This window comes from Crocodylus siamensis, chromosome 6 (genome assembly GCF_052110815.1).
Source record: "Crocodylus siamensis isolate JL-2025a chromosome 6, ASM5211081v1, whole genome shotgun sequence".
NCBI lineage: Eukaryota > Metazoa > Chordata > Crocodylia > Crocodylidae > Crocodylus > Crocodylus siamensis.
In genome coordinates this window covers 18788112-18806379 of record NC_143400.1, presented here as the reverse complement: position 1 = coordinate 18806379, position 18268 = coordinate 18788112, and the positions used below count along the sequence as shown (strand labels likewise).

At 52.7% G+C, this 18268-nt stretch overlaps 1 protein-coding gene across 1 annotated transcript; it reads right to left on the bottom strand.

Moving 5' to 3' along the window:
- Positions 1–763: 763 nt before the first annotated feature.
- LOC149861369 (uncharacterized) lies at positions 764–18037 on the bottom strand. Its single transcript, XM_090055664.1, is given in 6 exon segments — positions 764–4322; positions 4325–4819; positions 5806–5922; positions 9754–9880; positions 12174–12358; positions 17210–18037. Coding segments are annotated over 5 exon segments (1698 nt in total). The 5' UTR covers positions 12189–12358; positions 17210–18037; the 3' UTR covers positions 764–3378.
- Between the last annotated feature and the right edge of the window lie 231 nt (positions 18038–18268).

Here is an 18268-nt window from a genome sequence, read left to right as displayed (position 1 = left end):
CTGCAGGTGTGGGGGTCATGGTGGGGTTCCTCCTGCCTTCACCCAGGTGCCCTCAGTGGAGCTTCAGTCACCAGTGTGCTCCCCACTGTGGAGATGCCAACCACAGCTGTGGGGCAGGAAGTCTAGGTCACTCCCTTATCCCACAGTGAGCAGGCCTGCAACATGAGCAGCAGAAGGCATGGGATGTGGGGAACAGCTTTCTCTTCTCTGAGGATGCGTAAGGGCTGGATGTTTGAGGGTCATGCGTTCTTGTCACTGCCTCATGGGGCCATAAATGCTGATGGTATCCCTGCAGATATCAAGGCTCAGAGGCTGGTGACGCCTTGGGATCTTTGGTTCCCATATATCTGTCAGGGGGCAAAGAGGGCTTCAAGTATCCCTCTGGTGTAGGACCCTCCTGCCAGTTGCCAAGGCTGGGGGGGCGGGGGAGGGTAGTGGTTTCTGATCTTGAGGGCTGCAATTGCTATGTGAATGCCCTTCCCCAGCCATTGTCATAGCCATGGCTCAAGAGCTGCCCAGCTAGGGGTGGTGGGTGGAGGGACAGGGCGGAAGGTATGCTACTCCCTCAGTGAGGGGGGTCAGATGGCTGGTTGATGGTTGGCCTTTCCATTCCACCCATTTAGGCCTTGTGTTACAGGTTATAGAGTTGTATGGAGATTATGATTATTGCGATCCACTGTCTTGGATTGGGCCATCCTCATCTCATCTCCTGCTAGGTTATGCTCAATTCTCTGTTGTCCCCCCAGCAGAAGAGTGGAGGGGACCAGGCTATGCCAATCTGCTCCTAGAAGGGGGTTTGCTGGACAGCTGCTCACTTCTGGCAAAATACATCTTCCAAAATAAGAGTTTCCCAGCCCCTTTTCCCACCTCTTGTCCATACTGTGGTCAGGTTAATTGAGAGGGAAAGCTCACTTTCACACGTGTAGTTGGAATAAACCCTGGTGTAACCAAGTATTGTCATGAGACACACAGAGCCTTACCTACCAGTTCTGTGGGTAAGACCAGAACGGCACCATGCTCATTAGCAGATCATGGAAAAGTAAAAGTAAAGTAGGGCTGGAAGAAACTTCTGCAACTCATAGAATCCAATCTCCTGCTTGAGACACAGTTAGCCCTATCCAAACCATCCCAGGTAAGTCTCTGTCTAGCCTATCCCTAAAGCTACACAAGCGACCCTGCAGCACAACTACAAAGCACATGGTGCAAAGACATCAAAAACATGCTAATCTACCACAAGGAAACCAGAAGGATAAGAGAAGTCTGTAACCTTATGACACAAGGGTTGTGAAATAGTCAAGAGATGAGTTCATTGTGACATTAGAAGATTTTACAGTTGAAAGTCAGTTTTAATTTTTTGTGACGTACATTAACAGTAACATGCGTCAAGCTTTCTAGCTGGCACTGCTGATTTGCTTTCAGCCTTTCCATAGCCTCACTGGAAGAATCAGCATCACCTTAAAGACCCAGCAGATCTAGCCAGTTCTGATATCCCTTGAGACCCCTCAGCCACAGGCCCCTTCTCCCCCGCAGCCTTCTTCCCCTTTTGAATAAGCAGCAGGTGGGATCAGGTCAGCAAATGTTACTGTGTCCCTGGCTGAGACAAAGTGGCTGTGGGCAGGTAACAGGTGAGAGAAGAAAGAAAGGGCCATGCTCTAGCCTGGATGGAAAGCTGTCCTTGAACCAGTCCAGTGAGCTGGACCAGCTTGATGTGGCTGGGAGAAAGCAAGGAAAGGTTAAAAAATGTTAGAAGGCACTCAAATGGCCTAGGCATGAACTCCAGCTCAAGTGGCAGACTCTGGGCTCCTCTCTGACCCAAACCAAGCAGCGGACCCTGCCTATTCTCTGATGTATTCAGCCTTGTGGTAAAAGCAGCACTTGCCCTCAGCCCTGATGTCCTGTGTCATGGGGATTAAGGTCATGGAGGCCTGCGTGTGTGCAGAGAATAAACAGGTTAACTTATTTAACGTGAGCAGAGGGAGGCTGGAAGGTGTATTGGCCAATGGGGCTGTCTCTGCAGCAGAGAAAAAGCCATCAGCTAGGGCTGTTCCCCCTGGAAGGTTTCCTTAGGGACACAGCAAAAGCCCCAAAGTTTGGGGGAGGGGGGCAGTGTCTGCATGAATGTGTGCATCAAGGATGTGGATCCAGGGAAATCAATGGGAGGAACTGGCATGGAAAAGGAACAGACAGCAGCTGTGACCTAGAGGACAGGGACAGGCAGGACCATCAAGGGATATGGCATCTCAATCTGCTTCCCTTGTTCATCTCAAATCTGCAAGGCCTGGCTGCCCTGACCCCTGCATTGTTGTACCTGACCAGCATGTGCTGGCTGGCACTGGGAACGTGGCCCATCTCACTGCACTTCCCTGGCTGGCATTCCTGGCCTTATGGATGAACACTGCCAGCTAGAGCTCACTGGTGGGGCCTTAGAGACAGTGGGTGATGCTGCGATCCAGGACATGGTCTCGCAGATCCAGAAGTCCTATGGCTCACCTTCCTGGCACCTACAGCTAGCACTGGGTTGAAGAGGCACTGAGAAAACTAGGGGCAGCCTGGGTGCATGGGACAAGAGCCCTTCTGCAGTCACACTTGGGTTGTGACTATGAAGGAGGAAGGTCACAGTGGTGATGTTTCCATCATGGGAACCAGAGGCTAAGTGTTCTCAGGATGATGAAAAACAGTTATTTCCTGAATCCATCCTCCCCCCCACCCCATGTAACAAGCAAAGCAGTGAACTACCCTGGGAGTTCCCTAAGATAAAGAAAGTAGTTGAGAACCATAGTTTCATAGTTGGTCGGGTCAGAAGGGACCTGAGCAGATAATCAAGTCCGACCCCCTGCCATGGGCAGGAAAGGATCCTGGGGTCAAACGACCCCAGCAAGGTGTCTATCTAGCCTCCTTTTAAAGACCCCCAGAGTAGGAGCCAGCACCACTTCTCTTGGAAGTTGTTTCCAGATCCTGGCCGCCCTGACAGTGAAGTAGCGCCTCCTGGGCAATGCAGGGATGTTCCATTTATTACCTCATCAAACTTCTTCTCCTGTGGGAGCCTGGGGACCTGCTTGGTCGACATGAAACAAGATAATAAAAGGATAGTAACACCCCCGCCCCGAAACAATGGTGATGTCCCAAATGTCACAGGAAGGAAAAGGAAGGGGTTGCCTTGCTCCCCATAGGTAGTAGCCTAGGACTGAATAGTTCAAGAAAGGATGTCTTTTTTCCATGCAGCTTTGGTTTTGTATCCCTCCAGCTCTTACACTCTCTGCTACATGGCTCCATCACCTAGCTCTTACCTGTTGTTTTCTCTGTCCCAGCTGCTGCCAGAAGCTACCACAACATCCCACAGAGGACACCCTACCTGGAAGCAGGAGGGAGCTGGGGGCATTACGGTCCAGGTACAGGACCCTCACTCCCACTGCCCAGGGAGGATGAGGGAAACTGTCCTCCATTCTGTGCGACTGTCCTGCTCTTGTGGGTTCGCTGGTGCTTGCTTAGGGAAGAGCTCTGCCGGAAGAACTTCAGGGACTGGGCACAGTGGTGTGGCTTCTCCCTCGTGTGCACGCGCTGGTGCTTGGTGAGATTGGATTTCTCGATGAAGCCCTTCCCACAGTGAGCACAGGAGAATGGCTTCTCACCCGTGTGTAGTTGCAGGTGCTGCTTGAGCGTGGAGCTCTGTGTGAAGCTCTTCCCACACTGGCTGCAGCAAAATGGTTTTTCCCCCGTGTGCATTCGCTGATGGCTGTTGAATGTGGAGCTCTTGGTGAAGCTCTTCCCACACCGGGTGCAAGAAAATGGCTTCTCCCCCGTGTGCACACGAAGGTGGTTCGTGAGTGTCGAACTCTGGGTGAAGCTCTTCCCACACTGGCTGCAGAAGGGTTTCTCCCTTGTGTGCATGCGCAGGTGATTGGTGAGGTTGGAGCTCTGCGTGAAGCTCTTCCCACACTGCCTGCAGGAGAAGGGTTTCTCCCCCGTGTGCACGCGCAGGTGATTGGTGAGATTGGAGCTCTCAGTGAAGCTCTTCCCACACTGGCTGCAGGAGAACGGCTTCTCCCCTGTGTGCACGCGCAGATGTGTGGTGAGCGTGGAGTTCTTGGCGAAGCTCTTCCCACACTTCCTGCACGAGAACAGCTTCTCCCCTGTGTGCACGCGCCGGTGTTGTGTGAGTGTAGAGCTATCTGTGAAGTTCTTCCCACATTGCAGGCAGGAAAATGGCTTTTCTCCTGTGTGCACATGCCAGTGCTGCCTCAGCGTGGAGCTCTTGTTGAAGCTCTTCCCACACTGCAGGCAGGAAAATGGCTTCTTCCACATGTGCACACATGTGTGCTTTGGAGGTAATCCCACCTGGTGAAGCTCTTCTTGCACTCGGTACAGCGGTACAGCTGCTCCCCCACGTGCACATTCTGGTGCACTCGGAGGTCGCTCAGGCAGACAAAGCTCTTCCCGCACTCTGGGCAGAGGTGGAGGTACTCCCCTGAGTGCATTCTCTGGTGCCCAAGGAGAGGGCATGTATGGTAGGAGCTCTCCTTGCGCTCAGCACAGGGCTGGCCATACCCTCCCCAGTGGGTTCCTCTGTGAGCCCCAAGTTCCTGTTTGTCCCCAAAGCTGTCATCAGGCTCTTCACATACATGCAGCCCCTCCCCTCCAGGAACCTTGTGGCTCTCCAGGTCTCTCTGCCCTTCAAATCCTTCCCGGCTCCTCTGCGTCCCCACTCTTCTCTGTACCTGTTGGCTGAGGAGCTGGCTTCTGGAGTGAAACATCTTTAGGTTGGCAGGCCCTTCCTCAGGAGGCTGCTGCTGCTTACCTCTGCCAAATGTCTCAGCATTTGCTGGGTGGAGATAGGAGCCCCAAAATTAGTCCCTCCCCAGCTGGCAAAGGGAAAGATGTGTTATTTTCCTGTGCTGGGATGTGCCCCAGAGCACAGCTGGGCCTCAGTTACTCTGTAAGAACAAGTGGCCTGATTCAACATGGACTCCGGGTCTCAAGTCTCAGCTTGCACCCTGTTGTGCCCCAGTTACAGAGCAGAATGTGGGCCATTCTCATGGAAATGAGGAGGTGCTTCTATCCCCCGAAAACACAAAAGCTTGGGAATCTGAACTGCACTCAGTAGGCATTTCATGTAGCCAGAGGTATTGATTGAACACTGCTTTTATTACCCTGACTGTTAAAGAGGGGAGGAGCAGAGCTCCAGTTCAAACTAAGCAACCAGACTAGCAGCACTGGGTAGCAGACAGCCAGCCTCTCTACAACCCAACCCTTAATAACCCCCACAGGGTTTCTGCCAACTCTGATAGTTGGCATGAGGCAATTCAGACAAGACCATGCCCTGCTAGAAGGATATAACAGAGGCTTGGTCACCTTGGGCTGGCCTATCAACTCTGGCATTGCTGAGGGGGGATGCCAATTTAAGCTCCTGGTACCCCAGGGACACCAGATGTGTGCCTCATCGAAACACAGGCTAGGGCTTTGTCCCTAGCACTTTATTACTTCCCAGTGGTCAGCCCCTTCCTTCCATGACAGAAACTGAGAGGAGGGTGAAAGGAGAGACATGTCGGAAGGGCTGAAGGCAGATTTCCTGCCTAAATAGCCCTAATTAGAGGAAGAAGGGACCAGTTACCTGTCTCTGCATCACTGAAGTGCAAAGAGTGGGTACACACACCTACCTGGACGACACAGATCTGACTAAGCTGTGTGATGCCAGGACCTTGTCGCAGCAGCTCAAGGCAAGTGTTCAGGTGTCCAGGTCCCCCTGGCTATCGAGAGCTTCTGAGTGGAGGTGTGGGTGGAAGTGGGGCAGGGATTTTCAAGATTTACCTGGAGGCAAGTTCTCAGACAATGATCTTTCTCCAGCTTCCTCCTCATCACAGACCCAGAGCTCCATCTCCCCTTGCTGGATGCGGCAGATTAAGTCTGGTGTGGGACCTTGATATCCTGTGTTGGGGAGCGTACACGTTATTCCACCATTCAGTACCAGCTGGGACTTGGACAAAGGATCCAATGGACTGAAATATTCTAGTGAGGATTCAAAGGAGGACACTTAGGAAGGATGACGCTTAGGCTGGTGTGGGAGCTCTGTATCTTGTTTTGGGGAGTGTATAGAGAATGGCTATTCCACCATCCAGAGCCCAAATGGGACTTAGAGAAAGGACCCAATGGAGTCAAACATTTTAATGTGGAGTGAAAGGAAAGGAGGGCATTTAAGGTAGACTACAGGCCACAACAGGTAGAAACCTTCAATAGATCATGACCTCTATCACCCAAGTAACTGGAATGATGGTTTTATGAAGTATAAAGCATCAGCCCCTCAGACGTATATAAAGGGTAAAAAGCTCACAGTGGCCTCAAGGGAGGTGGGCAGAGATGTGGTGATTTGTGATGTGCAAGGAGGTACTGATTTGAACATAGAGATGGTGGACAAACTCATAGCTATCTATGCAACCTTTTTTAGAGTAATTTGAGGTGAAAAAAATGGGTTTATTCTCAATAAATGTTTGCAGTGATGTTTCTTCAACGTAAAGAGCCAGTGAAACACTGGTGACAATGAAAGCTTGTATATGGGAGAGAAAGTAATTAATTTTGGCAGTGCATAGAAAAGGAGGATGTTATAATAACTGTTGAGACAACTATAGCAGCCTTTTTATCCAGTGGGTGGATCCTCACAGGAGGTGACGCCTGGATGCATATGTTCTTCGGATACAGACTGGCTGCATCTACACGAGATGCTGACTGAGCAGTACTGTCATGTGGCAGAAAGCGTGAAGTGACACTACTATGCAAACAGTCAGCATAATGAAAAAGCCATTAGTTGGTGAAGCCGGGCCGGGCTGTGGGACAATCTCCACAGTGCAGGAGGGAGTGGGGCAGGAATGAATGATATGCCCCTGCCTTATTCCCTCTTGCACTGTGAAGGGCTCAATCCCCAGCCCCACTCCCTCCCTCACCACTGGGGAGGGGGCAGATTGAGGCCCTGCAATGAGGGAGGGAATGGGGCAAGAACAGGGGCTGGGGTGAGTGGGACCCCAGCTGGGCCAGGTGGTGGGACAAGCGGAGGCCTGGGGGGCCTGACCCCAGCGCCTGCTCCTGCCTGTGCCGCACTCCCTCCCTCGCTGCGGGGACCTTGATCTACTGCCTCCCACCCCAACAGCTCTTTCCCTCCATGCATCTGCTGCAGGGATGTGTGCGCATGCACGTGCTCAGGCCCCCCAAATATTTTATCCCTGCACCTATGCATTGCCTGCCCCAGCCCCACTCCCTCCCTCCCTCACCACAGGGGCCTCAATCTGCCTCCTGCACCATTAGAAACAAGAAAAAAGGGGGTATATGAGCTGAAACTTTGAGACCAAAGGGGAACACTTGTTAAAAAGGTTGAAAACCTCTGTAATAGCTTACTGAATCAGCTATTAGATAAAAGCATCAAAAAGCCCTGCTGAAGTGATCTATACAGACACTGATCTATACAGATCAAGTGCTGATCTATACAGACACTGCAGAGTTGGGTCAAAGTAATGCACTTCTGCTTCCGGCAAAGTACATTTTTTTTAAACTCCTATAAGCAGCCTGAGAGCTGCAGACCCAGTCATAGGGCTGGAAGGAAACTGGGCTTGGGGATGTAAGCCTAGTCTCAAGCCATGCAAAGGGCAGTCCTTGCCTGTGGCAGGGAGACAGGCCTTTGGAAGCTCAGGCTGCAGATGGGTGCACACAAGCCACCCAGGGGAGCTAGGGGAGAAGACTCCCATGAAGGTCAGGCCTGCAGGTGACATAGACCCCAAGGAGGGAAACTCTTTATTTTATGCAGCAGGTGGCTTGTGTTTTTGTTCTATTTGAACTTGACACTGGAGGATTTGCTCTTGAAAGTATTCAATGTAGGTGCTTGAACCACCTCCGATGGCAGACTGTTCCAGACCTTGGAGGCTTGGACAGTAGAGAAATTCTTCCTTATGTCCAGCCTGAAACAGGCTTGTAGTAGTTTATAACCATTCAAACTCATCATCCCTTGGGGCGCTCTGGTGAACAAACGTTCCCCCAGTTCCTGGTGGTCACCCCGATAAACTTATAGGTGGCCATCAGATCACCCCTGAGCCTGTGCTTTTCCAGGCTAAAGAGCCCCACGGCTCTCAGCCTGTCGTCATAAGGTCTGTTTTCCTGACCTCTGATCATGCGCGTGGCTCTTCTCTGGGCTCTCTCAAGCTTCTCCACATCCTTTTTGAATTGTGGGGTCCAAAACTGGACACAGTACTCCAGCTGCGGCCTCGCCAAGGCCGAGTACAAGGGGAAAATGACATCCTGGGATTTGCTTGAGAAGCATCTATGGATGCAAGCCAGCGTTTTGGTCGCTTTACTAGCCGCAGCATCGCATTGCAGGCTCATATTCATCTTGTGGTCAACCATGACCCCCAAGTCTCTTTCTTCCATAGTGCTAGCCAGCATAGCACTGCCGAGCCTATAAGGATGCTGCAGGTTTTTCCTCCCAAGATGGAGAACCTTGCATTTTTCAGCATTAAATACCATCAGGTTCTCGTCCGCCCATTTGCTGAGCCTGTTCAGGTCAGCCTAGATCGCCCTTCTGTCCTCAGGTGTGAATGCTTTGCCCCAAAGTTTGGTGTCATCAGTGAACTTGGCCAGTCCGCTTCTGACTCCAGTGTCCACATCATTAATGAAGATGTTGAACAATATGGGTCCCAGGACAGAGCCTTGGGGGACCCCACTTGTCACAGCGCACCATAACAATTGACTTCCGTCAACAACCACCCTCTGGGTCTGACCACGGAGCCAATTGCCCAGCCAGTGGATCGTGGTGCACCCAAGGCCACAACTGGCCAGTTTCGCCAAGAGGTGATCATGGGATACCAGATCAAAGGCTTTTTTGAAGTCAAGATATATGACATCAATCTTTTCTCTCTTGTTCAGGTGATAGGTCACTTGGTCGTAAAAGGAAATGAGATTGGTTAAGCAAGAGCTACCTGCAACAAACCCATGCTGGCTATTCCTCAGGATGCTGGTGTCTGCCAGTCCATCAAGGATGGCCTCTTTAATAAACTTTTCCCCAAGCACGTCTCTTAAAGAGGGGAAAGCCAGGCAGGTGCCCAGGGTCCCAATCCTGCTTGGAAAATCCAGGGGACCCTCAAGCTACAGAGCAGCTGGCGAGCATGGGAAGCACCCCCACCACAAAGCAAACACATGTCCACTGCAAGCAAGCAGCACAGTCTATTACCAACTTCGTCATTGCCATGAATTTTAGGTGTTTGTGGTGCAACAAAGGGTATGGAGGACTTTTTGCTTCAGCTTTGTGCCTCCACAGCCACTTTTTTTGGAGGCACAAAGGTGAGGACAGGCGACATCCCTTGTCACCATTAGAGCACTGCAATGTCTCCCTGCTGGGATTGTTACAGGCTTGGACCAAATACAATAGGAAAGAGAGAGAGGAAGGTGGACTCATTCACAAGGGATAACTGCTGGATGAATGAACTGAAGATGGTACAAACATGCTGGGATGGCAAAAGGGAATCATCTTGGAAATAAGCTGCTGGACATGGAAACAACAGGGGTGAGAGCAAGAGGAAGACCCCAGTGAAGGCATCTGCAACAAACAGAGGATCTAAAAACACAAAGCGGACAAGAGGCCTGAGGCTTAGCCGTGGGGTGAAAGTGGATTTAAGCCACCAGCCCGAATGCAGGACATAACTATAAAGGAACAGAGAAGAATGGGATATTCCTGAATTCACACAGCTCTGGAAGGGGGGAAAACAAGAACCAGAACATTACCCAAGGAAACAAGGACTTGGTAATTCCTCAACGTCTGGTCCTGGTAAAGCCCCTTGTCTCCAGCTTCCAGCAGCTCCCACTCCTTCCATGTGAAATACACGGCCACGTCCTCAAACGCCTCCGGGAGCTACAGTCATAAGCATTACAACATCAGCTCCAGCCTCCACAAGCCTGAGTCTTACTGCTCAGCTGATGCAGCTGCTCCAGGAAAGGGTCTGGTATGGAGATGGTTCTACAGACAGAGCACAGCATTTGTCTGCTATAGCTCACATCGTCCAGGGAATCACCGCAGCTTTTCCCTGTTAGTATAGGTTGCAAGGGAGGCACTCCCATTGTAACACCACCAACAGAGATGGCAGTCCAGGGCCCCCAAGTCTCCTCTGGGGAAGCTGTTTTTACAGCAGTGACTCACAGGGAGAATACCCTGCCTGGGAGGGGGACCCTGGGAATTCACCCTTCTCCACCAGACAACACCCAGGAAACACTGGGGGTGGTGTCAGGACTCTTCTTTTTCTCCCCATGAGGCTCTGGGGTGGGGAGCTCCTCAGGTCCCAAATCCCAGGAGATTTAGTACCCTCACAAAACACAGGGAGCCTCCCTGCCAATATCCTACATGATCTGGGGCTGCTGCAGCCATCCCTGTTGTCTGGGTGTGGAGTGGAAATGAAGGGCAGGAGAAGGAGTAGAGCCAGGAAGGGGATGAGGATTCCTAACAGTCTGGGGTGGGATGAAGCAGGTGGGACTTGGTGTAAATTCAGCCTAGAAGCAGAAGAAAAAGGGGGCTGTGGCATTGCAACCCCATGCACAGAGACAATGATATCACTGCTCCCCAAATCACAAAGTGTCCATTTTCCTTGGGCGCAACTCACACTGACAGACTTGGATGCGGGGGTCCAACAGATATAAGCAACTCTGAGAGTTTGTCCTTTACTCCAGTCAGGCACTGGTGCCAGGAGACTGGGATTCATTTCTCTTTCTGGCACACTGGATTTTCCTCCAGGAGTCAGGAAAAACAACTCACTCCTAGTGAACTGCCAGCTCGTGATACCCTGGCACTGCCTGGGCTGGAGGAAACCTATTGGACTTAGATGCAGAGCCACTCCATGCTTTTCAGGGGGAACCTTGTGGGCTCAGCTGAGGAGACCCTCACCCCATGCTTCCTGGTCCTAGCTAGGTGCCAGAGTGCCCAGAGAGGCTTGCTCCTGGGACCCCAGTCTTAAAATGCTCTCTTGAAGCAGCCATCAGAGGAAGCGGAGGCAGTGCTTTCAGAGGCAGGGAGTGTTAGACCCAAAGGTGCTGAGTAGAGGTGCACTGATACTCAGTCCGATATTGGATTGGCACCGCTATAAAGAAAATTGGCTGTATTGGAAATCAGCCTCATGTGGCCAATAATTTGGTTGATAAATGCCTGTGCGTGTGTGCAACTGCAGCGCAGCATGCAGGCAGCGAGCAGCACAGCCCAGCAGCGTGGAGAGCTGTGTGCAGCTGGTAAGTCCATTGTGGTGGAAGGGGAGGGGGGAGGGAAGTGGTGTGGTGGGGGGCAGATCAACCCCCCCATGGTGAGGGAGGGAGCGGGGCAGGGGTGGGGGCAGGTGCAGGACAGAGCTGCAGCTTGTACGTGGGGTGCAGTGGGGGACAGCTACACTGTGGCACTGGGAGGGGGCTGAGGAGGGGGCTGCAGCCACCCCAAATTTCACTGCAGTCCCACCCCAATCGCTGCCACCCTGCACCCAGCGCAGCCTCCGCCTCCACCCATGCACCGGGAAGAGCCAGGGCTGTGCTGGGCAGTTGGTGGCAGCACTGGGAGCGGGGGTTGGGAGGGGGGCTACAGTGAAATCTGGAGTGGCTGCAGCATCCCACAGTAGCCCCGTCCCAGCGCCGCCACCCTCCCTGAACCCAGCCCCTGCGGAGAAGAGCCCGGCACAGGCCTGGCTCCAGCCCGCCCTACCCTGCTCAGATCCAGGGGGCACATGCCCTCCCTGTGGCCCCCAGATGAGCTGCGGCTGTGCCATGCCCACCCTTGCCTGCCCCACACCCTCCCTCACCACCGGGAGCATGATCTGCCCCCACCACACCCCTTCCTCCCTCCTGCCCTTCCACAATGGACTTACCAGCTGCATCCAGAAATTGGTTGGTATTGGCCAATACGCCTCCATAAAAATCAGCTAATGGAACCGACCCTTAAAATCTCTTATCAGTGCATTCCTAGTGCTGAGACCAGTATTTCTAGTCCCAGCCTTCCAGGGAGCTCCTGCTTCCCTTCAGGCCCTCCCTGCCGGCTCCGTTTGGTTCCAGGCCTCTTGCTGGTGGAGCTTTCTCTTGTGGCTGTTCAGGTCTCTCAGCTCTGGCTCTTCCCCGCACACCTGAGGCTTATGAGCTTTTGCCCTGACTCACAAATCCCACCCCACTGCACTCTGTACCTTGCTCACATCCATGTTCTCTCTCTGCTGTGGGCACCTGCCCAGCTTCTCATGCACTCATCTCAGAACAGGTGTCAGAGGTCCCCTCGCCCCAGATCTTCCTGGGGATGGACTCAGCAGCTCCAGGTTTACAGGCCCTTCCTCAGAAGGCTGCTCCTTAGCTGAGCTCAGGGTCTCTGCACCTGCTGGGGGGGAAGAACATCCACACTGTAGCCTCACTGGAGTTGTACTGTAGCCTTACTGAGCTGTAGCCTCACTGGACTATTCAGTCAATATATAGATAATGTTCATGCAAAGGCTTTGCTAAAGCATTGGCCAGAGTCAGTCTGATCAGTGACCCTGACTGATGCCTGAACTTGCAAAAGTGAAACCCGACATGTCGATCAGAGACTGGGAGGGGCAAATGGCTGTACAAGGTGGAGAACAACTCAGTACAGGATGATAAGCCTGGAACAGGAATCCCCAGATCAGGATGTGGAGCAGGCCCATGGCACAGGACAGCTCAGGACAGTCCAGGTATTGGTGGAACATAATGTGTAATGAGTGTTGACTGCCGTAGAAAAGGAAAATTAGAAATGAAGAAAACTTTGTATTGGCTTAGGGAGCCAACTCCTTGTCATGCCCACACATGCGTTAACAACTTGTCTGCTAGACCACAAGTGTGTTAGGGCCATGTCTTGTAAACAATAAACCTGGCTGCACTTTTTATCACTGAACTGAGCCTGTGGCCACTCTTTAAGACCAGATTAGTGTTGGGAACCCATGGCAGTGACTTCTGGCCAGCACCACAGTTGCAGAGACTTCAGGCCCTGCCACGCATTCAAATTCAAGCTAGATAGAAACTGACTACAAAGTTGTTGCATATTTTCAAGCACTAACTTCATAGTTGATTGGCTCTTTTATAGCCGGATGGACATTTTATAGAATGATAGTTACTTTGCACTTGTGGCCAGTCTAAATCTATTGAGTGATTAGCCAGTGAATTATTTGCTAATTACTTTGTATATGTGGCTAGTCTAAATTTATTATGTGACTGACCAGTAAATTGTGTAATATATGTAACATGTGGCAGAGGCCTTCAAGACTGAAAGCACATCAGTAACTCCAGACTAGTGGGAAAAGACCCTGGCAAAGCCAGGTATTGTTAGGACACACACAGCCTTTTTGAGCATTTCTATGAGCAAAATTACAACAACCATATTTTATAGTGTATAAGTCTTTAAATTTCCACTTCAACTTACACACTGTCTCGTGCAAGTGGTGCTGCCTGACCTTGTGTCAACGCCCTGCCACAGAGAGGCAGGGTGCTGGCAGGCTCCTGGGAAACTGGATCAGGCCCCTGGGAGCTCGAGCAGCACATGGCCTGTGAGGAAGGTGGGCAAGCTCTACTGAAAGCAGGATCGAGCTCCTCTCTGCTTCTGCCTTCAGCAGGTTCCTGTGGTTGCCATGACATCAAGTGCCTCCCGGGAAGGGGCTGGCTTGTCCCATGGGCAGCGTGGGGGTGTTGGAGCTTCTATGGAGCTGAGCAGCCCCTCAGCTGTGGGGGCAGGGGGACAGTTCCTTCTTTGCAGTGGCAGCGCCCCCAGTACTGGCGGGGACGGCTGCCAGTGGGCTGTGTGCTGCCTGAGCTCCCAGCAGTCTGATCCAACATCCCCAGAGCCTGCCAGCACACCCACGAGCCTGCCCAGGCTTCCAGCACCTCACACACTGAGGCAGGGTCAGCTTATACACCGGATCTACAAAAATCCTAACTTTTTTACAGAAATATGGGGTCGACTTGTACACTATGTGGACCTATACATCATAAAATACGGTACACCATACTCACTAGCAGATCACTGAAGAAGGAAAATAAAGTAGAGCTGGAAGGGACCTCCACAGATCATTTAGTCCAACCTCCTGCTTAAGACAGTCACCTCTATACAAAGGATCCCAAACAAGTATCTGCCTAACTTGTTGCTAAAGCTACACAATCAATTGTGTTGCACAACTAGTGTCCCTGCATCACAAGGAGTGTGTACACATACCTGCCTGAACAACACACGTCTGGCTAAGCTGGGTGATGCCAGGACCTTGTGGCAGCAGCTCAGGTCAAGTGTTCAGGTTTCCAGCTCCCTTTGGGAACTGACAGCTTCTGAGTTGAGGTGTGAAGGGCAACAAGAAGGGTTTCCAGAAGTACGTTAGCAACAAGAGGAAGATCAAGGAGAGTGTAGGTCCCTTACTGAATGGAGGAGGCAACCTAGTGACAGAGGATGCAGAAAAGCTGAAGTGCTCAATGCCTTTTTCACCTTAATCTTCACAGGCAAGGTCAGTTCTAGAAGAATGGATCAGGCAACAGAGCCTGGGGAGAAAGTGAGCAGCCAACAATGGTGAAATAACAGGTTAGGGGCAATTTAGAAAATCTGAATGTGTACAGGCCCATAGGGCAGACATGATGCACCCAGGGGTGCTGAGGGAGCTGATGTGACTGCAGAGCTGCTGGTCTTTATCTCTGAAAACTCACAGTGGGCAAGAGAGGTCTTGGATGATTGGAAAAGGGCAAAAACAGTGCCCGTCTTTAAGAAAGGGAAGGAGGATCCAGAGAACTACAGACCAGTCAGCCTCACCTTAGTTCCTGGAAAAATCAGACAGAAAACTAGCTGGAGCATCAGGCTCAGGGGGTAGTAGTCAATGGTTCAATGTTTACCAGCCATTATCAAGTGAAGTGCCCCAGGGGTCGGTCCTGGGGCCAGTTTTGTTCAAGATCTTCATCAACAACCTAGAAGATGGGATGGAGTATTTGGAGTGCTGTGTTCAGTTTTGGGCCGCCTACTACAAAAAGGATGTGGACAAATTGGAGACAGTTCAGCAGAGGGGAACAAAGATGGTTGCAGGGCTGGGGACATGACTTCTGAGGAGAGGCTGAGGGCACTGGGCTTATTTAATCTGGAGAAGAAAAGACTGAGGGAGGATTTAATAGCAGCCTTCAACTCCCTGCAGGGGGGTAGCAAAGTGGATGGAGCTGGGCTGTTTTCAGTGGTGGCAGATGACAGAACAAGGAGCAATGGGCTCAAGCTGCGGCAAGGGAAGTTGAGATTAGATATAGGGAAAAACTTTTTCACTAGGAGGGCAGTAAAACACTGGAACAGGTTACCCAGAGAAGTTTTGGACTCTCCATCCTTGGAGGTATTTAAGACCCAGGCAGACAAAGCCTTTGCTGCGATGATCTAATTGGGGTTGGAGCAGGGGGTCCCTTCCAACACTAATTTTCTACAGTTCTATAAAACTGAAACACATCAACCACACCCAACGAGGACAGCAACAAGACATAGGTTAGGCATGGTACCACTGGCAAAGGCAAAAAGCCCTGCTACTCCCCTGTGCTGGCATGTGCCTAGGTCAGCCCCCAAGCCTCAGTGGGCGCGTCTGCACGTGTGCCCAGCTGCACAGTTGTTACTGCACAGTCATTTAGTACTTGCTTTAGCAAGTAACCGCAGGTACTGCACAGTCCCGGCAGCACGCGGGTTGTTTCCAACCCTACTGTGGGATAGCTTGTTGCTACTGCACAGTAGCAGCGGTGTTACAGTTCGTGCCTGCTAATGCTTCATCACCATAGCTATAGCAACGTAGCATCTAATGTAGATGTGCCCAGTGTACGGGAGAGGAGAGAGATGGAAAAGTTAAAGTCTCACAGGTCTTATAAGACTTCTGCTCTACATTACATATATTATGCAATTAACCTGGGCATCCTGCAATAACTTTAGATTGGCTACACTTGCAAAGAAAAGACGGCCTCCTCAGCACCATTCCCAGGGCAGGGCAGGCCAGGCTCCTGGCAGCACCTGCTCCCATGGCTCCAGACCCCGCTGTCCCCCACCTCCTCCTGCAGGCCAACTGCTCTGCTGTGCTGCCACTCAGCCAGCACCAGTCTTGGAAGGCATGGGGCTCCCAAACAACAGGGCCGAGGAGATGCCTGCACCCCAGCCCTCTCGCAGGAGTCTTCTCTGGGGGGGGGCACCCTGGGCCAGACCCCCACTGTGCTGCCGCTGCGCCCTAAGCATGTCCCTGCTGTTTGCACGACTGAGGGGTGCCTGACACACTACGTCCTGCTGCTGGCCATGGTGCCCCTGACAAACCTGTATACCTGGCATGGGACCCTGAGCTATGACAGTATGGGGCTGCCCCGCGACCTCCGCCGCTGCCTGGAGGGCGGCCTGTGGCTGTGCTACACCTCTCTGCCCCCCGTTACCGAGGAGGACATCGCCGCTGGTATCGATGCATTCCTTGGCATCTGACAGCCCCGTGACCGCCCAACTGCAGGGGCACACCTGCTCAGTAAAGTTCTGCACTGTCTTCCACCTGTGTGTGATGCGGGGAGTCCTGCTCTGACTCTCTGGGCCTCCACGCGCTGCTGGGCCTAGGCAACTGCCTGCAGCACCTAGTGCAGAGGCACAGCTTGGGACTGACAGCTGTGCAGTGAGGCAATACCCCATAGCACCTGCAGGCTCTCGGCAGGCTGCTGGGTGTGGGCTGCAGGCAGGAGGAGCTGGCCTCAGCAGCCAGAAGCTGCCTGTTGCTGGACCTGGCTGCTGACAGGCCTGGCAGGAGCCTGGAGCACCCTGCAGGCATGGACAGCACGGGCCTGGCAGTCCTATGTCACTGCAGTGCTAGGCAGCAGCTCCTGGGTGGCATCTATATATGCATTCCTGCGCAGTTACTAATTGCAAGTAAATCTGATATCTGCATTTGCAGGTATCAAATTTACTCGTGATTAACAATTTTTACTGCACAGTAAGTGTGCGTGCATGTAGATGCACACTTTTGCTGTGCAGTAAGCTTCACTGCTCTGTGGTTATGCGTGCCTGCTGTAGAGGCGGCGGCGGCGGAGGAAACAAACAGGGCCCCTTGCTCCAGCGGGTGAGAATGGTTTCTAGGGGGATGCCAGGAGAACAGGCAATATGCTGAACCAGTCCCCAAGAAAATACTTCAGAAGACAAGTTTTCCACTGACTGGCACTGCCTCCTGCTGCTGGAAAGGGCAGAACTACCATGTCTTACCTGCCCCCAGGGGCATCTGGGGAAGCAGCCCAAGGAGGTTTCATCTGCTGGCCAGTCCCAGGTCTCTTCTGTGTTGGGGGAATGTGCAGTGAGACAGGGGCCTGGGGTTACCTGTAAATAAAAAACAGCCCAAAGTCACTAGGAAAACTCATTGCCTGAACAGCCCACCAGCCCATTCCGGGGCACAGAGGGCTCAAGGTGGGTACGACAAAGGAGTGATTGGGATCTCAGCATTGATAAGGATCACAGTAGTGCTCAGCAACCACAAAAACTGCCAGTGTCCGTTCCCATGAGGCCTTGCGGAGCCACCAAGCTTGCTAAAAAGCCACTAGCTGGTTAAAGCTGAGCAAAGCCACTGCTGGCTTTGTCCAAGTGGAAATGTTGCCAAGGACAGTGAGAAGAGGATGTGGAGAGAAAGAAGCATGCTCAGGAAAGCCTGCGGGTGTGGGTGCATTTGGGTGCTTTCCACGGGTTTGGAGAAATGCTGGGCTGCTAGACATGGTCTCTGAATGTCCCTGCGAGACCCTGCTCTGTCTGATCAACGGGGCAGGGAGTGAGGCTCGCTGGCGAGGTAGCTAGCCTATTTCTAGGTATGAGAGTGCGCGCTGGTAACTGAAAACCTACACGAATGCAGAGAAAACTCCTGCCTCTGGAGTACTACCCACTGGCCCCCCAACCCCAGGTTAGGAAACACCACAGCGAAGATAAAGGAACTTCCCCCGGGTGCTGCTGCCGCACCGGGGCTGCCCAGGGACAGAGATCCAGGCCCTGTCACCCCACAGGCTCTCAGGGAGCCCAGCCCCTCGCTCGGGCCAGGCATCCAGGCCTCCCCGTACCTCCGCTCAGGCCCCCAGCACGTAACCCGGCTCCTGGTGGGGCGGGGGCTCCTCTCGGGGGGGCCTGAGGCAGCTTTTCCTTCACCCCATCCTGCCTCCCCCAGGGACCCGGGCCCAGGACGGGGCTCTGGCCGCCCCAGCCAGGAGCCGCAGATCCCCCAGTGTCCAGTGTCCCCTCGAGCTGGCCAGGCAGGGGACCCGGGGACAAGAGAACGAGGTCACG